Source organism: Mesoplodon bidens, assembly GCF_964165515.1.
Source record: "Mesoplodon bidens genome assembly, chromosome: 17".
In the NCBI taxonomy this organism is placed as follows: domain Eukaryota; kingdom Metazoa; phylum Chordata; class Mammalia; order Artiodactyla; family Ziphiidae; genus Mesoplodon; species Mesoplodon bidens.
The window spans coordinates 19028048-19054555 of record NC_138174.1 but is presented as its reverse complement, the minus strand read 5'-3'; the positions used below and the strand labels follow the sequence as shown (position 1 = coordinate 19054555).

The 26508-nt window shown below is 36.6% G+C and overlaps 1 protein-coding gene across 1 annotated transcript; it reads left to right on the top strand.

Moving 5' to 3' along the window:
* The first annotated feature begins 1371 nt into the window (after nt 1-1371).
* Nucleotides 1372-26214, top strand: ITM2B (integral membrane protein 2B). The gene is made up of 6 exons (XM_081215124.1): nt 1372-1673; nt 20988-21116; nt 22596-22802; nt 23598-23708; nt 24198-24348; nt 25484-26214. The coding sequence occupies exons 1-6, from the start codon at nt 1557-1559 to the stop codon at nt 25567-25569; spliced, it is 801 nt and encodes a 266-aa protein (XP_081071250.1). The 5' UTR covers nt 1372-1556; the 3' UTR covers nt 25570-26214.
* Nucleotides 26215-26508: the final 294 nt, after the last annotated feature.

The window sequence follows — 26508 nt, the reverse complement described above, 5'->3', positions numbered from 1 at the left end:
CCCCACAGAGTTGATCCCTGGACCAGGGAGGCCCAGGGAGTTTAAATAAGCGGCTGCAAGTCACATGGCTAGCTAGGATCAGGACTCACCAGGACTGGAACCTAACTCTTACTATTTTCAATTGAACATTTAATTCATTTTCACTCGAATTTCAGAATGCCTAAGCCGACTCCTGGTTTAGGCTGGGTTTCTACCTCAGTCCAGTGTGACTCTTGGAAATATATAATCTGAAAGATTCTGAGATCTTGGGATGTTTTGCAGGGAATTGTGGTCTGACTCTATGGAGAGTCTAAGAGACCTAACCCCCTCCTTGAGCATGGCCAAATTCCCCAGAAACTCAGACTCAACCTACTTTCTTCATGCTTGACTCAGGGCAGAGCTGCCGCAGCTGAAACATTCTAGAGTACACCCACATCTCTGGTTGAATCAGGACACAGCCGAGTGGAAGAAGGGTTCAAGATCAACCATTTGTCCAAAGGGCCTTCTGTTGACACAGTCATTAACCCAGTAACATTGCAGGCCATTAGCCTCTCTTGAATTAGGTGAAAGCGAAATCTCTTCAAAACATAATTTTGCTTTACCCATAAATTTTTTTAAAATTTTGGACAAAGCTACTAAAGATTCATCATCGAATATGAATCGCAAATCAGTCCCGTGTGCTTGTGGGTTTTGTCCAAGTCTACACGGGAGGGGAACATTCTGTTTTAGAAATGTGAGTTGTATGAAATACAAATCTGCCTAGAAACTTCCTCCCAACTGCTCTGGGACTAGGCAGGGCAGCCGTTGACCTTGCCATGGCGGGGGCGGGGGGAAGAAAGACAAGGCCAGTCTGAGTCAGGTAACGCCCTTGGGTGAGGTCCGATCACAAGAAGTCAGATCACAAGGATAGAGAGCATTAAACATTTCTGTGCTCCACTGAGTCGGTTCCATAATAAAGTTAGAAAATGGAAGTGTGGAGGCCCCCAAATTCCACGGCCTTTAGGTTCTCGGTGCGGGCAGCTGGCAGGGAAGGGTCCTCCTGGCGCTGCCGGAGGTTAACCCATTATCCGCGACAGACCGGTAAAGTTCACCCGATTTTGCTACACAGCTGCAACACTGTGCACGGAAGTAAACTGGTTAGAAGCTAATTCAAAACTGCAAAATCCAGGCCCGCACGCAGGAGCGCCCGTCCCTTCCCGGCTAGGTCTCTCCTCAGACCCGGGGAGAGGGCAGGGTCTGACTCCACTCGGATCTGCACGTCGGGTCCGCCCGCAGGACCCCACCCCGCCCTCCTCCGGCCCCGCCCCCTGCCCACCACCCGCGTCTGCCCTCCTCCGGCCCCGCCCCCTGCCCACCACCCCCGTCTGCCCTCCTCGGGCCCCGCCCCCGGGGGAAAGCGAACGGTCTCAGTCTTCGTCCGAGAGCTGCGAGGCTGCAGGGCTGGTACTGCAGTAGACCCCGCCGCCGCCGCTTAGCCGTGCTCGGAACCCGGCCGAGGAGGCTGCAGCCGCAGCCAGGAGCCCGCAACCCGCGCCCCGAGCCCACCTCCGCCCTCCGAGGGCGCCCCAGGCCGCGCCATGGTGAAGGTGACGTTCAATTCGGCTCTGGCCCAGAAGGAGGCCAAGAAGGGCGAGCCCAAGAGCAGCGAGGAGGCGCTCATCATCCCCCACAACGCGGTCGCCGTGGACTGCAAGGTCCGAGGGCCAGGGGGTCGGAGGAGTGGGCGTTGGGCCCGCGGGAGAGCTGCGCTCCCCGAGAGGGCCGAGCTCTCCTTTTTCTCGGGCCGCTCCCCTTGCTTGTCCGGCGCAGCTTCTTTGTAAGAAAGTGCGTGTGCGGAAAGCGGCGCCTGCCGCGGGATAGGGAGCTTGGGAGGCCTGCGGGGAGGAGGATTGGAGAGCGGTGCCGAGTGCACGGTCGTTGGTGCAGTCCGGGAATGTGCCCGGAGCCAGGACTGGGTTCGGTCGATCTGGAGACCGGCGGCGGCACGCAAAACAACAAAAACAACAGCGGAGTTTGGCACTTCTTCCCAGTATAATGTGCCTAAAATGGCTGACATCATTGCAAGCCTACACCTCCGTGTTTCTAGGCTGAACAGCCCTTGCACTAAGTCCGGCTACTGTAAAAGCCTGTTAATTTTAAAAGCATTTTCTTCTTTACCTCCTCTTTTTCCACGGCCCTTCGGTATTGGCAGGTGAACTTCACCGTGGGGTCTGGGGAGGGAGAGGGGGCCGAGGAAGCGGGCGAGAGGGGAAAGCAAGGTGACGGTCTGCTCAGAGTAGGTTCTGGCTGTTGATTTTATAATTAAAACGATTATTCCCGGTAAAGATCGCTAATTACTATGTGGATGTCTGTGTAAAACCGAAATTGACTTTTAAATGATATCAGTATCTTTACGAGAGTCCCTTACACTAAGTGAAACTAAACGTAACAAACTTGTCTTACGTCCCTTGTAAAATTGTCCTTTATTTTACAAAATCCCCCTTTTAGCCCTAAGCAAAAAATCAGGAGAGGGACCATGGTTGTGCTAAGTTTTAGTGGTTTACAATAATTCTCATTTAAGGTATGATTGTAATTGTCTCAGAAGTTAAATAAAAAGGAAAGACTCACAGCCTCTTTCTACCAGATCTTCTTTAGGCTGCAAAATTTTGATCCTGTAGAAATTAATTGTAGAAGTTATTTATGTTGCGTAATTTTTAATTTTTTCGTTAGCATTTTTCAAGACCTGTTATAAGTAGGGTAAACTTAGTTCTAACTTTAAAAAAACTAATAATTTGTGCAAGTATGAGTAATAATCGTTGTTTTTTATATGATCTAATGGAAATTACTACTACTGGAAAACACACTGTAAAAAATGTTTGAAAATACAACGTTAATCTGTATGTGCCTGTACTTATTTTTTGGAAATGTTCTAGTTAAAACAAACGTCAGGGGTTGACTTTTAAATGACTGTCTTGCCTTGAAATAGGAAGTGGACTGATTCCCCGAAAGGAATTAGAGTTTTGGTATTGGTATTGTTTTCCTGAATCCATTGTAAACCGTCTTGGTCTTAAGAGAAAATGTTTGGAATCCACAGAGGATAATTCCAGCAGCAAATTATTATCTTAGCTCTATGTTTATCTAACATTCGTTGTACCTAAAATAAGTTGATAGTCAAGTACTCAGTCATAACAGACTGAAATACGTATATAGAGATTAGATAGACTTTAATCCTATTATTTGTCTTTTAAAAAATCCTATGAACAAATATAACTCCTCCTATTAAAAAAGAGAGAGGGAGAAAGGATTGGATGATGTCACTTAAGATGGCTTTTCCCTGTTCCTGTAGTGAAGGAGATTTGAAACTCTGGGCAAAAATCAGAAATAATTTGCTGGGCAGCTTTAAATCTGACTTTTGGCATTTACTGTCATTTCTGAAATGGTGACCCTGTTTTCAGATTCTCAGAATTTCTCACAAATTCACCGTATTCAAATATTATGGTCATAGCAGCAGTAAAAAAAAAAAAGTAACCATTCATAGCTCTGTGCTATGTTTTCTGTTTCTATTTTCTCAGATCCCCATAGCCAAAGAAAAATACTGGAACAAAGCTGTGAGGGCCAGAGTCTTCCTTTGTAACCACATATCAGTCATGGATGAATTGGCAGATACAAAATGACTAATTCTTTTTCTAGCTATAAGCTCAAAGACTTCTTAAGTGAGTGACAAAATACTGCTCTACATTAAAACTAGAATCCTTATAATCAGTCACTTAACAGTAAATGAAAACCTTACTTAATAACACACATTTGTGGAAGATCTCTTAGAGCTGGGTCAGTGATTCCTTAATGTTCTCTGGCTCCTTGGGGTGACTGTGCTGGGGAACTACTGAGTTTGACTCCCTGGATTCTGCACAGAATCAGCCTTCCTGTGTTTGCCTGGGGCATTTCCTTGCCTGGTTGGTGGAGAGGATCCAGTTTAGCTAGTTGATGGGCCAGAACTCCTGAACAAGAATTTTGAGTATCTTTAACTCTCCTAGACGACGATATCCCAAAAACCATTGTTTCTCAAAATGTACTCTTAAGGATCACCTGATATCATCTGGGATTCTGGTTTAAAAATGCAGATTCTTCAGACCTTATGCCATAAGAATTCTTACCACTCCAGTCAGCTGGCTTATGTAACACGCATTCCAGTACTTTTGCACTGCTCCTGTCCTTTGCTATTTCTTTAGCTCTTTTCTCACTGCTGGCTGAGGACCCTCTGGAAACAGCTCCACTGTCCCGTTTTTCAATCTTATCTTTTCAGTAGCTATTAATCCCAACAGCCATGTCTATTGATTGTATTACCTCAACTAGCTTGCTATTTATTATTCTTGCCCTACATTTTCCCCTATGTTTTGTGTAATAGAGGTGAATTTGAAATTATATGCATGTTTTATGTTAGAGGCAGCAATTCATTCATGAATGTTTGTGTTTGTACTTTGAACTTTGGAAAATTGTTATATATATGTAAATATCAAAGAAAATACTTAACGTCCTGAGTCGGAAGTCCCAGTTTTGTCATTACACAACTACTTGATCTTGGGCTTAAGTTTTTAGATTTCTTTATGTGTAAGATGACTGGGTAGGAGCAGATGGTCTGTAAAGGACTCTTCCAGTTTTAAAATTCTATGAAAATGCTAGAATTACATAATTATATTTGGCAGGAATCAAATTGTTTTAACTGTGAAAAAAAATACCTCCTCACCCTAGCCAGACTGTTCCCTTTGTTCCTCCCCATGTTCAGCATGTTACATTCCTTCCTTATGTTAAGTAGTCATGGGTCACAGAGAAAGGAGATAGATAGAGGTATTATGTAATATGCTAAATTTTCATTTTGGGTTACCTCACTGTAGAGCAGTAGTTGTCAATAACTCCTTCTTTTGTCATGCCTAATTATGAAATGCCTTTCCCGATCTCAGGCGTCGAAGAAGCTCAAGTTTGCTTCATAGGTATCCGTGCAAGGTGTTTTGCTGATAAATAGTGTTGCCTCTTCTCTGCTGTGCATCTTAGTTGTAGTTGCAGACCTCCTTAAAAGGAAAAGTAAAATGCTTGTGGAGTGGAAAAGATGGGGCAGGATGGAAGCATAAGTGAAGGACTACTGACCCAGTAAGTTCTGAGTTACCCGTCACAAAATGGCTACTTGGATCCTAACTCTTTACACTTTCCGGCATTTCTGTGTGCATAAACAGGACTGGTAATTTTGCCTTTTGGTGGTGTTGGTGTTCATTGTATTTTCTGGTTTTGGGGAGGTAGAGGGGAGAAGGAACATAAAATATGATGACATTTACTGAAATGTTTTGATGTTTACAGAAGGGATGGGGAGCTTGGTTCCCTTTAACAAAAGTGCATATGATTACCTAGTTGTGTAACTTAGTGTCTGTAAACAACATTGGCCAGCAAACACTTTACAGTCACTGCATTTTAGTTCTTCATGAGGATATTGATGTCTGAAGTGAGAGATTAGTGCTGGGAGACAAATTAATTGCCCCTGTGCCTACCAAGTGACTTGGCAGGACCTCCTGTGTACACACGCCTCACGGGCTGCTGCAGCTGCAGAGGGTGGACAAAATTGCATGTCGTGCAGTTGGAGGTTACCTGCTTGGGGTCTTCCCAGTGTCATCTTAAACTTATTTTCTCCGGACTAGATAGAAACAAGTATATTATCCTTGGCAAAATCATAAACCTGTAAGACGTTATGGAATATAAGCTCTGCCATATAAGAGGTTTAAGTGAATAGAAGTATTATTTTAATCAGAAATATCTCTTGAAACACATGGTGCAGGCCTATTTAAATTGATTTAGAATTTAACTTTAGAAGTTTTCATTATGTATTGCTAAAGCTTGATGTAAGTAAGGTGGGACATTTTATTTATTTGTTCTCTCATGCCATAACTTAAATATCTGGAGTGTCTACTTAAAAGTCATTTTCTTTTTTCCAAAAGGAAAATACTTTCTGAATTCATGGTATAGCTAAAACTTCTTGGACTCCTTTGTATGTCATAGTGTCAATAGAGCTGGAGCCAGAAAAATTTGTGTCTTTTCAAAATGACATCAGTGAATGCGTCCTCTTAAACTTTTCGGTAAACTTGTCACTTTTTATTAGAGTTTAGACTAAAGGAGTTAAGGACTTTGCCATCAAAGGACTTTTCAGGCCATAACTGCTGCCTGTTAAAATAAAGGATTTGACAGTGCTGAATTTCTGAATGTGGTGGTTTTTGTCAAAATGCTGTAGAAAGTAGCAACACTGGAGCTATGTTTTCAAGAAGCTTATGTGTAGAGTTATTTCCTTGGCTCTCTTATTTTCTTGCACAGAGCTTAACAATGAAAGTTTTATACGGTAGGCAACTGAAAGTTGAAAATCAGAAATTTTATTATAGATATGACACTAAGAACATCATTAAAAGATCATTTAATTGTGATTATCCCTTTTAATCAGTATTTATGATACGTGTACTTAATAGCTTTAAAGAAATCTACAGTATAATCCTCTATTTTATGTGTTACCAACAATTGAACAAAATTGTTTTTAAACAATTGAAGTTTTTTTTGAGCTCTTTAATTGATTAGAGGAAAAGAAAGAACTTAATGAAGTATTTCTATAATTCTGCCATTTTTGGGAAAAGCAAGTAAAAATAACAGACTTTTTATTCTTATGCAGAAGACTTTCAATCTTGAGTTTCAGAAATGAAAAAATTACTATTTTTATGATAGAGGGATGTTCTAATTTTTCATTTAATATTTATCTTTTAATGTTGATAAGTTTCTAGCAGTAATTATATGACTTAAAGCTAAAATATATTTGTCAGAAGAGAAATTAATGTTGAAATTAAATTTGCACAGTTTATAAATCCTAAACATTTTCAAGTGCGAAAGAGAGGCATGGACATACATACACTACCAAACGTAAGGTAGATAGGTAGTGGGAAGCAGCCGCAGAGCACAGGGAGATCAGCTCCGTGCTTTGTGACCGCCTGGAGGGGTGGGATGGGGAGGGTGGGAGGGAGGGAGATGCATGAGGGAAGGGATGTGGGAACAGATGTATATGTATGACTGATTCACTTTGTTATAAAGCAGAAACTAATAAAAAAATATATATAAATAAAGAAAAAGGAAAATTAGACAATGATAGAATTATATATAATGATTTCATAAATAATTATATTTTCAGGACTGATAAATCTTACACTACTCATTAGTTGATTTACTGAGGAGTAATATGACAAGCCACAGTGAAATAAATTATTGCATTGAAAAATTAAAAAAAAATGAGAAGTTTTAATGGAGTTTTATATATTTGAATGTTTAACTTTTAATGCCAAAATTACTTTTCAAGACTTAAATGTTTTGCATAACGAGTTAAGAATAAAGCGTAAATCTTAGATTGTTTTCTCTGCTTTAAATATGATTATGATGTTTAAAATTAGTTAATATAAAAACCAAAAAGGTAAGTTGCATTGTTAAGTAAATCACTTACTGCAGCGTCCAGAAGAAGAATCCTCTTTATGCTGGGAAAAATGACTTTAAGAGTTGGTCCACCGAGGTCTGCAATTTTTATTTATTTTTTTTAATTTTTATTTATTTATTTACTTAAATATTTATTTATTTATTTTTGGCCAAGCCGCATGGCTTGCAGTATCTCAGTTCCCCGAGCAGGGACTGAACCTGGGCCACCACGGCAGTGAAAGCCCAGAATCCTAACCACTAGGCCACCAGCGAACTCCCTAGGTCTGCATTTCTTAAAATTCATTTTGTCAGCCAGTCTCTCTAGTATTTCTTTTCTGCTGTTTATACCACGTCAGTTTTTAAAATTTTTTATTTTATAGCTTTCTCTTTAATCTATTTTACCTTGCTTTCATATTAGCGCTAGGAAAAAATTTCCCAATCCCGTCTAGGGCAGTGCTAGGCATGTCAAACAGAGACGGCAAACTCGATGCTCCTGGGCCCAAGCAAATGATATAGTGAAGCTAGGCTCCCCGCCCCCCCCCCCATATTAAACAACTTAGAATATTCTTCATTTTCATCGAAAAAAAAAAAAAGGATCCAGTGTGGCTTGATCCTCCAGTTTTTAAAGGCAAGCTACAATCAGGGTTTTTACTTAAAACTTGACTTTTCAGTATTAACAACTAATTCATACCAGAATTTCAGGCAGAAACACTGAAGACCGACACAGGCCACCATTTTACAGTCTCCTTTACAGTGGAGAGCAGGGCTGGCAAATTATGGCCCAAGTGTCCAAATTGTGGCCTGCTGCCTGTTTTTGTATAACCCATGATCTCAGAATGATTTTTTTATATTTTTAAATGGTCGGGGGAGAATAATCAGCTTCTCTCGTTTGGCCTAGTTCCCTCACTCCAAAAAGGGGTATAGTTCAGGAAACCACACTGTCTACTTATTGAGAAGTCAGACTATGCACTTTGTGCTTTAGGATTTAGATCCTGTCTCTACGACTTACTGTGTTAGTTTGGATAAATGATTCCAACTCTCTGTTTCTCCATCAGCTAACTGGGAAATATGACAGTCTGTAAAAAATTGATCACAATGCCTGGAACAGAGTAAGACAATAGATATTAGCTGCTATTATTACTACTACATCTCTTTTTTTTAACAATTCAAACTTTTATTTGGCACTACTACATCTTAAAGATTTCTAGAAGTAGACTTCAAGATAGAAGTGTAAAATTAATGAAGCATAGCATTTATTCATTTTGTATTGTTTTTTATAAACTAATACCTCAAACTTATCACTATTTTCACATAGTGTTAGATCCTACTGGCAAAAAGTTAATATTGTTACCTGGATCTGATAACTTGGGCAAGTCTGGAAACCTCCCAAGCCTCAGTTTCCTCATTTGTAAAATAGTATAGTGGTACCAACCTTATAGTGTTCTTGTGATGGAATTAACTGTCCCTAGTTCATAGAAACTCAATTAAATGTTAGTGCTTTTCCCCATCCCCATCTTTTAAAAGTCCCACTCCCCCCCCCCCGTCATGCTTGTTTTGGAATATTACTTCTTGTGTTACCATTACTGCTTATCCCTACCTCACATGTCACTTACATAGCAAGATTGTTGATAAATAACACCCTGTTTTCCCAAGGTATTCTGGTGAGGAGCTGTTCCTGCAACTTAAAAATCCTTAGCGTTCAGTAGGTATGTCCATTTTTGTATAAAAGTATATCTCTCATTATGTAATAGATGTTGATAGAATTTTATAAATCTAATTTTGGGTTTAATCAAAGTATTAATTTCGTTTTAAAGTGCAAATACTAGTCCTGCCCTATCTCTGAGGAACCCACTTGTTTTTTTTTTTTTTGGAACCCACTTCTTAAATTAGTGGTTCTCAAACTTTTTGGTCTCCGGACCCCTTTGTACTCTTAAAAATTGTTGAGGACACCAAAGAGCTTTTGATTTTTGTAGGTTGTATTTACTGATATTTACTGTATTCAAAAGTAAAACAATATTTACTGATTTAAAATAATAATAAACCTATAACATGTTAACATGAATAACATTTGTAAATAATAAAAATTTACAAATAACCAATACATTTTAAGAAGAGTAAGAGCAACATTGTTTTACATTTTTGCAATGTTCTTTACTGAATAGCTTAATAGAAGACAGATTCTGCTGTCAGCCTGTTGTGCTATATCACACATTTAGCTGCTGGAAAACTCCATTGTACACTGCCCAGAGAATGAGAATGGAGGAAAAAAGTGTCTTATTTTTATTATGAAAATAGTTTTGACATTGTGGATCCCCTGAAAGGGTGTCCCTGGAGCACATTTGGAGAACTTCTACTCTAAGTACTTGCTGTTTCATGGTTTTAGTTTTCATTTGTGTTTTTTGCAATTTTAGATATTACCTACTGGCTTCCTAATATGGAAAGTGAATATTTAGCCTTTTCTATATATTTACATGGTATATACATAATCTGTTCTCCTAGTATAGTTATAGTAATGTCTGGTTAAATTGATAGTCCATGGTTTTATTATAATTGACCCGAAACTTACACAGAGTAAGTAGTAATGCAGTATAACTACTAGTTAATGTAGTTATACTGCGTTACATTGGAGTAAGTAGTATAACTTATTCTACTTCCTTTCTTGTACAGAACCATTTTTATTTCCCCTGAATTTGATGATTGACTTCTTGGGTCAAGGGGGAGGATTGCTTAATTTTCTTTGTATTGCTAATTCATCCTGATACTCTCTGACAGCAGTATAACTGCCTTTTGTATCTACAAACTTATCAGATAACTTACCGAGTTCCATATTTTTCTTGGCGATATTTCATTTGTCATTCTTCAGTCTTTCCACCCAGACTAGTTAGTTGTATTCTAGGTATGTTGCTACACAGACGTCCTGAGAGTAATTATTATCCTGGAATTATTCTGCCTTTGCCTCCATCCTAAGTTGGATCTTATGTTTTATAAATCCAAGAAAAAGCATCTGAGCTCAATTATTTTTTTAAACTTTACTTGTCTGAGAGTCTTCACTCTGTCTTCACATTTAATTGATAATTTATCTGGGCATAAAATTCTAGGTTAGAAAAGATGGCATTGCTCCGTTATCATCTAGTCTGATGCCATTCTGATTCCTGGTTCTTTGAATATGACCAGTTTTGTTTTGTTTTTCCTCTAGAAGCTTGAGATTTTTTTCCTTATGCTTTCAGCTTTCAAAATTGTTAGTGACATACTTTGTTTTCTGTCATTTCCATTTTCTGGCTTAAGGTTTATTTATTTATCCCTTTACTATCACTCTGTTGAGCTTTCAGGAGGAGGTAAACATAACCATTTAACTGGAAATCAATAATAGAACTTTCAACTCAGCTGTCTTCATAGCTTTAAGACTTATTAGAATATTTTCTTTAACATTAAAAATGGGCTTAATGATAATAATAGATAATAATGGAAACTATGTGCATTTTTATTAACACCAGTTTAAGGTCAGACCGGATGACCTAAAAAGAGGCATCTTCTTGTCTCCCTTTTTAATGTTCCAAAATTGTCTTCTTCATAAGTAATTTTAGAGGCAACTCACTCGCTACCAACTTCATGGTTTTTGCTTTGTGGCTTTATTCCTCTTAGGTTCATTTTTGTAACAATATCTTGCCTTTTTCATTGATTTTGAAATGCTTATATGCTAGTGTGCCTGAGTTATTTTTCTTTATTGTTTTTCCTTCATGTGCATATGATTTTAATACTTTTGTTATTATCCTTTGTAATTTGATGAATAATAGAGAAAAATTCTATTAATTTTGTCAACATGTTAATAATACAAACACTACTGTTGTAATGGTTAACACATAGTGCTTACTATGAGTGTGGCTCAATTTAAGTAAACCTATTACGATAGGAAAAATCTGTAGAAACTCAGGCTAGGCTATGTCGTTTCTGGTTGGATATGAGTGTTATCCAGTTGTAACATGGTATCACGTCACTTATTACCAGAGTTAATTTGCCTAACCTATTATTTAGGTAGGTCATTGACCTAATAGCCATGATTTTCCGTCCCTAAGGTGCACATGGAGTCAGATGATATTCAGGCCTTATTTGGTGATACCGCACAAATAATTTTATTTAACTTCTCTGGGCCTCATTATATTTATCTGTAAAATGATGTATTGGACTAAATGAGCTTTCATGGCTCTTTCATACAGGAGCTTTTCTTTTTGAGAAGTACACTGATCACATATTCAGAGGCACCTACTACTGCATGGCCAGACCATATACTAGGGATTTAAAATTCACTAAACACCTCAACCTTCAGGAGGCCCCTGGTGTAACTCAGAGAGACCAACCATGTAAACCAAATTAATCACAACCTACTTAAACATCTGTGTCTGTTTTCACAAGAAAATAACCCCCTGGATCCAAGGGTGAAGAGAGTGGTAGTATAAGGGAGCAAGATCAATTGACTATTGAGTGTTGTACATGCATTTGGTGCTAGGCATAGGTTCAAAGCACTTTTTACATATTCACTCTAGAGACAAATATCTCTGATCTCAAGAACTGGAATTATTTTTTCTAATAGTCATTTTGTATAACTTTCAAATTTCTAAACTTGGATGGGAGATGTAACTTTCCACATTTGAATTACTTTATGTTTTTAGAAGAATATACTTGGAATTTTCTCTGCAAAAGTTCTGCATTTTACATGGAATGACTCATTTGAATACAAATGTGTAGTTATCTCATTGAATGACATTAAAATCCAAGATTTATACAAAAATGAGTCCAGAACAGGTTTGCTCTTTTCCCCCTCTAATCTTGACACATAATTTTATGATGAATTATAGAGAAGAGCATTCCTATCATACTTAAAATTTTTAGGAAGATGGTTGATATTCTTATTAGGAACAATATGAACTCATGATTCAGCCAGTGGCAGAAGAAATCTATCTTGACCAATTTATCTATCCCTAGTAAAGGCTGTTATTAACAGTAAATATCATTTGTATATAATGCTGTTGTTTAATCTCACCAATATGAATTGGAAAACCTGATGAAATTTCATAAAGTATTATCATTAGTACACTTCAGTGTAGATTGAATAAACACTATATTTAAATGATGGTCATCTTTTAAAATATTAAGAAGTAGGAAAAAGAATAGAAGACTTTTAAGGTATTCCTATACTAATATTCTGCTGTGTACCAGATACTCTGCTTGTCCCTAATGATGTAAAAAGTGATTAAATTACAATCCAGCACTAAAAGCATGTACAGCCTGATTTTTTTTTATAGTTCTGGCCTATTTTTTTTTAAACCTAGGCATGTGCTAATTTTATATAATGCCAGTAATTTGGTTCAGATTTCATATTTCTCACAGTATTTAAACTGTTAGGCAATGGCTTTAAATTTTTAATTTTTTTATTCCTGTTTTGCTGCTTGTGTATCGTAGGATTTGTTAACAAAAAAGGGCATTAATGAGAAATTGGTTTTGTAGACATTGTAATTTTATTTATTTTAATTTTTTAAAATATTTGTTTTATTTATTTTTTGGCTGCGTTGGGTCTTGGTTGCAGCATGCGGGATCTTTCGTTGTGGTGCGCAGGCTGCAGAGCATGCAGGCTCTATAGTTGTGGCATGGGCTTAGTTGCCCCCTGGCATGTGGGATCTTAGTTCCCTGACCAGGGATTGAACTGGCGTCCCCTGCATTGCAAAACGGATTCTTAACCATTAGACCACCAGGGAAGTCCTGACACTGTAATTTTAGATTAATTTCTCTTTTTAAAAATCTCTCCCTATTCCAAGTGTAAAATAATGCAGTAATGTTAATATCCATATAATGCCGATCACTTGGAAAGCTGCTCCCTTTTTGCATTTCAGGCATGAGATTTCTCATGTGGACTTTCTCACCATAGTTGAGATAGTATCAATCTTACCTGAAAAGTCAAATGAGAAAATAAAATTCAGATTATTGATTTAAATAAGCAAGAGAAAATGCAAACAAATGTTTGGTGTCTTTATAGATTTTTAGCTTCTTAGCCATAGATTTTTGTGTTTTACATATAGCAGAATATATTTGGTAATGAATTAATGCTACTAATGGTGAACAGGTTGCTGGATCATGTCTTTTTGTTGCATTTTTCCATGCTGGGAAAAGAAAACTAATGTAGAAGCCAGATGGATGGCACTGGTATCCTACATGATAGTAATCAGTTGGAACGATTGCCTGTGTAAGTTCTGTGATTCAAAGAGTGTAGTTAGGAAAACATTTTGGAAATTTTTTTAAGTAGATCTTAAATGATGACCAAGGTTTTTATTTTTGAATTCTTATTGCAATAGGAAGTCATTTTCTTTTCCTCTCCAGTAATGCCTTTTTAATTGGCCTTTTCAGTATTTTGCTGTAGATTGCTTCTTCGTTTGTTTGTTTTTTTAAGGGTGAACATATTTTAAGAGTTTATTTGTAAGCAATTTGAATTAATTTAATTTAATGAGTATATTTTAACAAAACAAGTTAAGTTTATTTCTGTGCATCAGTAAAGTATTATGAAAGGGAAAAAGGAATATTAAAAAATGAAAGGTGTAGATTACTTTCTATTGGCTTTACTCCAAGAAGATACCTGTTTCAGCTTACCTTTCCCAGCTAAGTCAGATGGTGGTGGGGATAATACTAATAGCTTTCACTTATTTAGCACTTACTATTTACTGTGTGCCAAGCAATGATCTAAATACTTCAGTTGTATTTCCTCATTTAATCCCCACACTAACCCTATGAGATTGGTGCTATTATTAATCCATTAATGATGAGGTGATTGAGACAGAGAAGTTAAAATACCACTTGTCTGTCTGTTTCCCATCCTCCAAAATTTTGAGATTTCTTGTCTGCTATCAGTCTTTTCATCCTTATCTTTCTTAAAGGTTTATATCTTTTTCATCTTTTTCAGCATCATTTAATGGGCTCTTAGGAAAAAACACTCTCCTTGCTCCTCATAAGTTGGGAAAGGAGAGGAATTCGAATATATTGGAGTATTAGTTACATACTGAAATTTTCAGCCTTTCTAGCTTTATACTGTTCTGTTCATTTTGACAAATACATGCACTTGTGTAATCACTGCAGTCAAGATGCAGAATATTTTCCTCACCCCAAAATATTCTTTAATATCACTTGGTAGTCAATCCTGAGTCTCACACCTGTCCCAGTTTTCTGTTCCTATAGTTTAACCTTTAGCCAGAACCTCATACACATGGTATTATACCGTGAGTAGTTTCTGTCCTTCTCATTGTTTCTGTCTGTCCGGAGAACTGGGTGTTGTCTGGAACATCTTTTATTCCCATAGCTCTTGGACTGTGGTTTTTCTGAGCTTGTCCAATCCCAGCTTCTCTCTGTCACCATTTTTGGTTTGCTTATGCCATTCATGCTTGGATTTGTTCTTTGCAAAAGAATACCTGTTCTGTCACTTAAAGGATTCAGCTGCTTTATTCACCATATTAATCCAGTCTCTAAAACCCAGAACTCAAAATCCTTTTATATGGAGAAGTAGTTTAAAATTAGGTTCTCAGAAGGAAGCATACCCAGTCATAGCTGGAAATGAAGATCAAGGTTCAAAACCAAGCAACACTGTAGAAAAGTACTTGGTATGTTTGGTCTTCACTAGGAAGAAAAATGATGAGGGAGGAGTTGAGAAAACTAGAACATTGATGAGAAATCTGTGAAAATTTGAATTATTATATATATTTTTAATGTTGGCAGCTAATTCTGTATTTTGTTAAACAGTGTACAGGCCAAACAACACATCCATGGGCAGCTGGCCTGTGCATCCCCTATTTATTGATATTACTGAATGTGTTTTATGAAGTACATATTTCTAAATAAATCTATTTCTGAAGGTTCAGTAGCTTATGCTACTCTGAGTTCTTTTCTGTATTTCTGTTTTAAAATATTTCTGTATTTTCTGTATTTCTGTTTTAAAATATAGTGTTTTATGCCATCTCTTTTTTTCTTTTTCTTTTTTGTAATACGATTTTTAACCCTAAGAGATATTTTCCTCTTTAGTATTCTGGTTCCTAAAGTGGTGTTGTTGCATTTGCTCTAATAATGCAAAATAGTATGTCTGGGAGCTCTGAAAAAGTGTCTCTTCATTCATTCTACAAAGAAGGCTTACACAGAGATGCCAGAGGACGTGAAGTGTGAGTTGTTAGTATGGGCACAGAATAAAAATTATATGAAAACCCTTGCATTTTGTCTGAGTTAAGTTTATAATTGAAGCACATTTACTGAAGCCTCTTAGGGAACTGATTGAGGTGACCTAGTTCTTAACTAATTGAAGTACCAGAACAGAATTTACTCTTCATTTTGCTTAAGATATAATTGGTTAAGTAATTTTATTATCATATGATAAGATTTATTCGAACCAGAAATTAGTACAATGCAAGAGTGAGAATGCTTTTGAAGTTGCTTCTTTCTGTACCTACTGTTGAGGGGTGATTATAGGCCAGTGTGTGCTTCAGCGTCTTCATTTATAAACTGGGGTAAAAACTTGAGGTTTTAGGAAGATTAATGAGGTGATAATTGTACAGCACCTGTGGGAGTTCTTTTACCTTATCAGCATCATTTAAGGTGCACCAGTTTTATTGCAGTACAAGGGGAGGAAATGTCTATGACTTGTTTTAAATTAGGCCAAGTAAAGTTATATATCCCAGTGAAGTTGCTCTTGTTCATGAGTGGTTTTCCTTTTTCTTATGATTTTATGATTTTTGTTAATTATGAAATAATCCAAGCATATAAAAATTGTAGTACTATTTATATGTTTTTTTCCTTTTATGTTTTTTAAGTCTTCAATATATGGTGGGTTTTTTTTTTTTGCGTTAGCATTATGTTTCTGAGATTAATCTCAAAATCAACAGTGCTAGTTGGTTTCATTTAGACTTTAATTATATGAACCCATAATACTTTATTCTTTACTTGTGGACATCAGGTTATTTCCATTTTTTTTCCTTAATGACCATTCTGCAGTAATCATTATTGAGCCTCTTTTTTGAACAAAAGTGTTTATCTAGGGTTATGTTACTAGGAATGGAATTACTGGGTCATAAGATATATGTATCTTTAATTGTATCAGGTACTGCCAAATTGTTATTCAGAGCATTTGTACCAGCTCCTTTCTACTGTGCGAAAGTCCTCAGTTCCCGTTGTTCCACACTTTCTCCAGCACTTGGTGTTGTTAGACTTTCTTTCATTGCCTGGTATATAGGAACTCAGTTGGTATTTTTTTCTCTCATTCCCCATATTAAAATAAAATTTACATGCAGTAAAATGTACCTATTTTATGTGTACAGTTTGATTGAATTTATGGTCATTGTATAAAGTCATGTATCCACCACCATAATCAAGATATGAAACATTTCCATCACCCTAACAAATTTCCTCATACTTCTTCCATCTTCCTTTCACCGTGACAGCCACTAAGCTGTTTTTTTGTCATTATAGTTTTTCCTTTTCATGGGTAGTCTTCTGTGTTGGAGTTTTTTTCACTATAGTGTTTTTGAGATTCAGTATGAATATACCACACTTTATTTATCCATTCATCAGTTAGTGGATAGTTGTGTGGTTTCTGGTTTGGGGCTATTATGAATAATGATGCTAGGACTATTTATGTGTAAATCTTTGACTCAGTTGATTTTTTTTTTTTTTTTTTTTTTTTTTTTTTTTGCGGTATGCGGGCCTCTCACTGTTGTGGCCTCTCCCGTTGCGGAGCACAGGCTCCGGACGCACAGGCTTAGCGGCCATGGCTCACGGGCCCAGCCGCTCCGCGGCATATGGGATCCTCCCAGACCGGGGCACGAACCCGTATCCCCTGAATCGGCAGGCGGACTCTCAACCACTGCGCCACCAGGGAGGCCCGACTCAGTTGATTTTTAATTACTGATCTTCAGCAATTTTGCTGAACTCTTAATTAGTTTGAATAATGTGACTTTCTCAGATTTTCTACATAGACAGATATCATTTAACATAATCACAGCTTTGTATTCTTTTTTCTAATCTTTTAATCAGTTCATGTTCTATCATTTGTGTACTACCTAGGATCTCTAGTACAATGTTGAATGAAAACAAAGAATCAGTTTTAGTGGGCATTCTCATATTCCTGACTTGAAAGGGTATGGTTTAATTCTGAAGTTTCACCATTAAATATGAGGTTTGCTGTAGATTTTTGATCATTAGCCTTTTTCATGTTAAAGAATTTCACCTCTTCTGGTTTGCAAAGAGATTTTATTATGAATGGGAGTTACAATTTATCAAATGCATTTTCTACATATTTTGAGATGGTCATGTGGGGTTTTTCTTAAATCTTAACATGTGGCTTTTTTCTCTAAGTATACTCTTTCAAGTTTTAAAATTTAATCATTTAAAATGCATTTTTAAATCACTTAGGTTAACAACATTTCTATCTTGAATATACTTTAATCCCTTCTCTGTGACTCAGACTGTAACAAGGAATGTCATTTATTTGTCATGCATACTGTTAATTTTGACTGTAAATTGCTTAAGATTTCAACCATGTCTTAATCACGTTTGCTTTTCCCACAGGATCTAGCACAGTACATTGCAAATAACAGGCCCTTAATGTTGAACTGGGCTGCGTGCTTAGGGCTACTATTCTTTGCTAAAGAGCCACAGTCTCCTGTGCCTCATAAATTCTTACGTTGCCCCCACCTTTCATTGTCATGCTGGCTGCTGATGTGTAACTTTGGGGTCATTAAAAAAATAAATAACCAAGCTTTTAAACATTTTTTCTACATTCTGCTCCCTCGTCAAATATTAGTTGAGTGCCAACTAAGTGCCACGGTTGGCTTGGTGCTACCATACTAACCTTATAGAAATTTAGAGAAAACAAGAGATTAGACAGACTTTGAAGACCTGATACCTCTTTTATGAAACAGATGATAGTGGTGCGTGGACTTTGGGTCTGTAATTTGGAGATTCAGACTCTTATTTCCTGATCCTTAAGCCATGGTTCACGTGGTTGAGGTGCTGAACAAATGACCTGTGAGTACATGAGGTATTTTATAAGTTAGATTCTCTTGAGAAATTTAAAATTTTTGTTTTATTTTCATAGTCCTGAGATGTGATTTTTGAATGAACATGAGAATTCAGACTCCATAGCATGTTACACAAAGTCCCGTTGTGACCTGCCCCAGTAACCTCTCCATTCTCGCCCCTGTACCCCTCACCACCGTACTGGGCACTCCAGCCGTACCTACCACATGTGACCCGCGGAATGTCATGCATTCTGGCCCCGTGATTTTATTCATTCTTTGTCTTACACATAATGCCCTTTCACTCTGTCTTCTGCATGGGTAAAAAGTATTCGTCCTTCATTCTTCTCCCGTATTTTCTCCCCTGGGAAGTCTTCTCCCAATCAGCCCTTCTGTGCTTTCTACATTCTCCTGTTAGAGCCTATGGCATATTTATGTTTTTTGTATATTTGTTTTCCAGGCTGATCTGAGCGATCTCTTTCTTGGCAGAGGCTACATGCCCAGTCCTAGCACAGCTCTTGGCACACAGTAGACGTTTATAATTTATTCTTGAAAATATTGTTTGTTGACCTGCTAAAAATGGTAGAGCAGAAGGCCTGGACACTGTTATCAGTTTAACCTTCGGGGCTGCACATTCTTTTACGAGGGTCTGCCCGTGCTCTCTGGCTATCCCTTCAAGTGCCGCGAGTGAAGAGAGCCTGCCAAACAGGGGCGTGTTGTACACACATTTGGCTATCTCAGCAGCTGATACCAAATGTTTAGAAATGACTATTTCCATCTGTCATTCTCGTCTCCCCACCCTGCCTCCACCCTAAAATTAATTATGCTAGGAACTGTTTCTCATTTCAGACAAGGGCTCGAGCAAAACACTACATGTACTTTATCATTCAGGTTTCATAATACCTTATGACTCCTGTGGAATTCTTGTAACTTTCTGTTCACAGATGGGTATCTTGTATGGCTTGATAAATTCCTCTAGGTTTATTCTCAGTACACACTACTTCCTTGCAGTGTACTTGTTGTCTTGAGTATACATACCATACGTTGACAGGTATGCCTAGCAAAGTGTGATGCTCTCACAGTGTTTGAGCCAATCCTTAGATTGAATGGCATTTTTTTTACAGTGTTAAATTCTGTGTTTAAACCTCATCCAACCCGAGCGCCTTAAATTGTTCTTGGTTGGCTGGGACATCTGGGCTTGGGCTTTTCCCCGGTGGTATCAAGTTAAAATTCCTTATCTTAGAATTGAAAACATAACCTTAGCTTTCATTCTTTCCTCACTGAATTCTTGCTTCAGCCGTATCCAGCATTGTTCCTACAGGTTTTCTTCCTAACGTTTAAGTTATATCCTATTTATCTATGGAGGTGTAGGTCAAGTCTACTTTCTCCCTTAATCCCATATTGAGTTTTCCAAGTAAAGGATAGAGTTATAGACTTGAAGGGCTGTACACACATACTACTTACTAGATCATCTTTTATTATGCTGGTTTCAAGTCAACTGGAGCCTTTCTTTTGCTGTCTGTACTATTTCTTGAGCCACTGGTTATATAACACCAGCAGCTGATCTCATTTGTCAGCTCTTTGCACGTGAACATGGGCACAAATAAGAAGTTAGCTATAACTCTGAAACGACAGTAGAGGGCCTGAGTTAGAAGGGCAAGGAGTGTACCTGACTGAATGTGCTGACCCTAGATGATGTTCCAGTGCTGAATTATTTCCTTGAGGGGGGTCAAAATCAGAATTCTAACAATTGCGTGCTAGTTGTATGTCTCTTGACTTAATAAGTTTTTTTTTTTTTACTAAATCTTTCCTCAGTTTTCTACTGCTTCTACTGATATCTTAAAAATGAAGAACTTTGTTAAACTGGGATTCTGTAGGGTAGAGCAGTGGAATTACAGGATTATTTTAAATACATTTGTCCTACTTTTTTGAGATTCCAGTTGTTTAAAGAATCTGTTTAATATTATTTGGTCTGTCCCCAGTTTTCCTGTAAATTTTTCTTAGGTTTGGTTAGGAATGGCTTTGTACCTAGTATGAAATACTAATTACCTGCAGCAGGCTAACACATAATTTTATAAATAACCTCATATACCCTGACATTGTAATACGCAAGACTCAGCACCATAATTTTGCACGACAAAGTTGTATTGTAGCCTCTTCTGAATTTTTAAATATTAGAAGATAGTTTAATCACTAAAAGTTAGGCACAGAAAATAGAAATTGTGGAGTATGTAATTTATTGCTCTAGAGATATGGGTGGCAGGTGGGGTATTGAAAGTTAGAAGAAAGAACTCTCCCAAAAGACTGGTGTCTCAGCTCAGGAGGCATTGGGCTGGGTCCTGGTACCACCACTTAATCATTCCTGGGTGGATTTTGATTAGAGACCTGACTCCTTTGGTCTTTATATCTTTGTTTATAAGATGATAATTATTAAGGTTTCTTTCAGGCTTGACATTTCTGTGATTCTGATTGGAGATAAGATATTGATCATCAGTCTTTTTCATATTTTAGGACCCAGATGAAGTGGTACCAGTTGGCCAAAGAAGAGCCTGGTGTTGGTGCATGTGCTTTGGACTAGCCTTTATGCTTGCAGGTGTCATTCTAGGAGGAGCATACCTGTACAAATATTTTGCACTTCAAGTAAGTGGGAAAATGCTAGGGACATTTTTGCCTTTCCTTCACATGTATTAGAGAATTGGCCCAAACCTGTTCTAAGCCTGTGCTTTTTTGTCTGTGGCCTTTAGTCAGAGTGGTGGTCCTATTTTACAGTTATGTTAAAAAGTCTCCTGAGCATAAGTTTGCTGAACCTATTAGATGGTCACTAAAAGCAGAATAACATTGTTTTGCTGACTAAAGGGTATAGATTGCTGGATGATTTTTCAAAGTTGACTAACCCTCAATTTTCCTACCATAATTAATAGCTAAGTTATAGTATTTTCAATTGCCAGTTGAATAGATACACCAGCCTCAAATGTCATATTGATAAACTATAATTTGATAGACATTTTGGGCTTCCCCACAATAGCCTTTTGCTCCTGGGCCCAGAGTATAGTGGTTCCACTTCTCTCTGCCTCTTCCCCAGTCATTGGTTTCTCTTAAGAATGTGATTTCAGCAATAATGATGAAGTAATTTAGGATAAAAGTTGTTTATAATTTATTACAGAATAGTAATCCCAGTGGATTAAGACATCTTTTTCTTCTGATTACAATGATTATGATTTATGATCTCTGTTTTGTGATATATTTCTCTGACAATAATTCAGTATGTTTACTTCTTTTAACATACCAGAGTTTGGAGAAACTGTTGACAAATAGATTTTATTTAGAAAATGAAATATTCTACAGAGGATGTGTAAATTTTGTGCTCATTTTCTCTATTTTTTGAGATAATGGCATGTTGATAGATATTAGTGAAATACTAGTCATCTTTCTAAAGCAATTTTTTACAAGAAATGTATTTTTATATAAAAGAAGTCATTTGCGATTCCACTGTCCAGAGATATTTGTTGACCTAACATTTTGTTATATGCTCCTAATCTTTATTATATATGCATACTTTAAAAAAATCTTTATAATGATTTGCTATAATTGATATTTTCCACTTAATTGTGATATATTTTAAGGCAAAATCAGAACTACTTGTATGCCTGTGGAAATTTCAGAAAAACTATCCCTCTTTTGGCTAATGAGAGAAAACTCATGTAATCAGTGAATCACATCAAAAAGTTTTAGAAGTATGTTCTTTCAGAAAAACATTACTGGTTTCTGAATATATTCTTTTATAAAAATAAGGCTTACAGGTAGAAATAGGCCTGTGTGTTTCTTCAAATTTACGTGTCACCAGATGGATAATTGCTTTTATATTCTGTTTTTGTCGAACACAAAAAGTAAAGGAGAAATCAGCTGCTTTTCTCCATCTGAAACTGGTTTTTTACAGTACTTTAAAACCAGATCTTAAAGAACGTGTTAACGCTGTAATTAAACTGTCTGACTTGTCATCTAAAAGTAAGAGTTTGCAAGCAAAATGCTATGTAGGTAAAGGTGGCAGCTTAAGTAATACTTACATTTAAAAACCTGTCTTCCACTGAATTGCTGAAATAGTGTTTAAACTCTCTGTAGCCAGATGACGTCTACTACTGTGGAATAAAGTACATCAAAGATGATGTCATCTTAAATGAGCCTTCTGCAGATGCCCCAGCTGCTCGCTACCAGACCATTGAGGAAAATATTAAGATCTTTGAGGAAGATGAGGTTGAATTCATCAGCGTGCCTGTCCCAGAGTTTGCAGATAGTGATCCTGCCAACATTGTTCATGATTTTAACAAGGTGAGCCAGGTGCCCTGAACTGAAAAAAGAATGCAAGTTCCTTAATTGATGCTTTTGTAGTTTCATTTTCAGTATTTGCTGATTTATTCTGTTTATGGTTTACTTACTCTTTACTTTTTTAAAAAAGGGCCTTGGGTTTCTTCTGCCCTGCAAGATAAACTCCAACATTTGATGGGCTTTCTGTCTGAAGCAGACCCTCAGTGAACCTACCTTTCTTCCCCTTGCCTTGTCTGTCTTAATACACACCATATGCTGTTCTTCCTTTGCTGCTAAATTGCTTTTAGGAATCTAAATGTTTACATGGTTTAGTTTAACTCATTTTAATCCTCAAAACCATCCTATGAGGTAGTCTTTCTCAATCAGGTTTCTCATCTGAACCGCAAGAACACAAAATCATTTAATTGACTTAGTTCTCTATGGATGGTAGTAACTAGTTAGTACTATTCTAGATACATAGGAGAGAAGTTAATTTTTATATCAATAGATGGATGCCTTGGAGGGCATTAGGGTTTATAAGTGAGGGACCTGGGGACTAAGGCTCTTAATCAGGTGATAGTTTATTTGAGTTAATTTTAATAGTTTGTTATCTGATAAGAACTGTATTTACTAGTAGCAAAATTTCCTCTCCCATTTCTATTTCCATTCCTACCCCACCAAATTCTTGATTTGTTGAAATGCAAGTGATTTACACATTCTAGTAGTACAAGTTATTCTTAAAAATCCAGTTGCTGCCTGTCTGTATATTGGTAATATTTATACATTAATCTAATGAAAATATTATCTTTTTCTTCCCAGAAACTCACAGCCTATTTAGATCTTAACCTGGATAAATGCTATGTGATTCCTCTGAACACTTCCATTGTTATGCCACCCAGGAACCTATTGGAGTTACTTATTAACATAAAGGTATAAAACTTTCAAATACTTCTTATTATTGATGCTGTTACAGCATCTTGGAATTCCTTGTTGAGAAATTAGCCCTATAGGAGCCCATCTTACTGACAGTATGGCTAATAAGCATTTTACAACGAGGAACTAAGACTTGTGGTTTCCGGTTTTTTCCTTGTCTCTTTTCTTTTAGTACTTTATATTTTGAAATTAAAATGTAATTTCTAAAATTATATTTAAGTTTTCCTAAAGGGCCAGAGAATAAATCGTAGGCTTTTAAAAAATAAGATCTGTGTTGCAACTAATCAATTTTGATGCCATAGACAATATGTAAACAAATGGGCACAACTATATTCCAATAAAACTTTTATTTATAGAAACAGATGGTGGGTAGTAGTTTGCCAATCTCTGTTCTGTACTATAATCTCTAAGAATTTTGTCTGCTTTCCTTGTCTGTTCAATGTATGTTTTGAGATATCTGGGTAATATATTCTTTTCCAAATGTAGGCTGGGACATATTTGCCTCAGTCATATCTGATTCATGAACACATGGTCATCACTGATCGCATTGAAAACATTGATCACCTGGGTTTCTATATTTATCGACTGTGCCATGACAAGGAAACTTACAAACTGCAACGCAGAGAAACCATTAAAGGTAATACTTTCTAATGTTAAAATGTTGGCAAAAAAGTTTTTTTCACTTCATTGTGTTAAATTAGATTTAGATGTAAGCTAGGCATTGTTACCAATACAATTGCCGTGAGTGAGAAAATAAAACTATATTGTACATTGTATAGTATTTCTAGATTTCTGAAGAATCATCTTAATTCTAAATTTACTCTTTTCAGATAGAATAGATGAATGTGAAATGTCATTTCCTTGAGGTGCTCTTACCTCACTTTGCATATGGCCACCCAGTCCACCTTTCCATCCTACCCCTTTGGTTGAGCTGTACTGTGCAAGGGTTCTGCTTATCCAGAGGGTCTCTAAAGTAACTCTTCGTTTGTATGCTCAGGGATCTAGGTTCTAAGCAGAGTTTGCCTTTTGGATCACATTGAAGATAACCACAGTCAGGTTAGTTCGAAAGGAATTTGGCTGAAGAATTAAGAGCATTGACACAACTAATGTAGCTTTGCCAAATCACTTCACCTTTGTTTTCTCACATGATGACATTATCTCCCCATTTTTTTCAAGATCATTGTAAAACTAAAATGAAAGTACACATGACAGAGCTTTAGAAAGTAAGGAGTGCCATGCAGATACACTATGGTGTGATTTCTTTGAAATTGTGGCACCTAGTTAAAGTGCATTCCTGGCTTTTTGTTAGCACTTTTGATAATACTGTTCCTCCCACATTGGGCTGGTGAGTCACCTGAAGCCTGCTGCTTGATTTCTTTCATTTTAAAATGATCTTATGGTTGATAGTTTTTTTTAGAGTCATAATTTTACATATAATACAATTCACCCTTTTTAGTGTGTAGTTCTGACTTTCAGCAAATCACCACCACAGTCAAGATATAGAACATTTCCACTACCTTCAAGGTCATAAATTTATATGTATGGCATTATTATTGTTACTAGCATCTGTTAAGATACTTAGTTTAGAAAAGAGAGGGAAATTATTTTCTGCAGTGTTAAGTCTACTTCTGCAGTGTTAAAAAAATCAAACTATAGAAGTTAATGGAATATAGAGTAAAATATTTTATATGTCTAAATAATAACTGTGAAAATTAACATGAATATTTATTACTGAAGAATCAGAAATTTAAAAAATTTTCCCTTCCAAACAGGTATTCAGAAACGCGAAGTCAGCAACTGTGCTATGATTCGGCATTTTGAAAACAAATTTGCTGTGGAAACTTTAATTTGTTCTTGAACAGGCAAGAAAAACATTATGGAGAAAAATTTAACACCACAGCATAACCCCACCCTTTGTATTTTGTGCAGTGATTATTTTTTAAAATCTTCTTTCATGTAAGTAGAACACAGGGCTTCACTGTTTTTCATCTCATTAACTCAATTAAAACCATTATCTTTAAAAACTCTTTTTTTCTTTCCAAGTGTGGTGTCTTTTATCTTGAATTAGTAGTTGTATGAAGTCATAGGTAATAGTACACTTCACCGTAGATCTTAGGAAGAGTTTAAATTTCATTAGTTCATTTATCCAGATTTTTATGTTTTAATTATGCATTTTCAAGAGGAGGGGTTATCTAATAATCATATATATGCATACGTAAAAATGGACCACAGTGACTTATTTGTAGTTGTTGCCCTGCTACTTAGTTTGTTAGAGCATTTGAGCACACGTTTTAATTTTCCTCTAATTAAAATGTGTAGTATTTTCAGTGTCATATTTAACTATTTAGAGTATGATTTCCACCTTGATGTTTTAATATCCTAGGCATCTGGTATAATAATATTTTAGAAAATGTTTGGAATTTAAGAAATAACTTGTATTACTAATTTGTATAATCTATACCTGTGCAATGGAATATAAATATCACAAAGTTGTTTGACTAAAGGACTGTGTGTTGTTCTTCCCACATAATAAAACCAAAGAGTAATTTGGTTCTTCATATCTTCAGATAAAGAAACTATTTCTTAAAAATCCACTCTATATACAGTGGGTAAAGTCAAAGTTTTTTTTAAAAAATAAAAAACTTTTAAAGTAACTACATTCTTCATGGATGCTGTTAAAGTAACATCTAAGACTCAACCTTGAAAGATGCTGTTTAAACATTTTAGAATAATGCTTTTGTATTTAATGGAAGGGCTGTCATTAAACCTGAACTTTCCAAGGAACATAAAGTGCTTT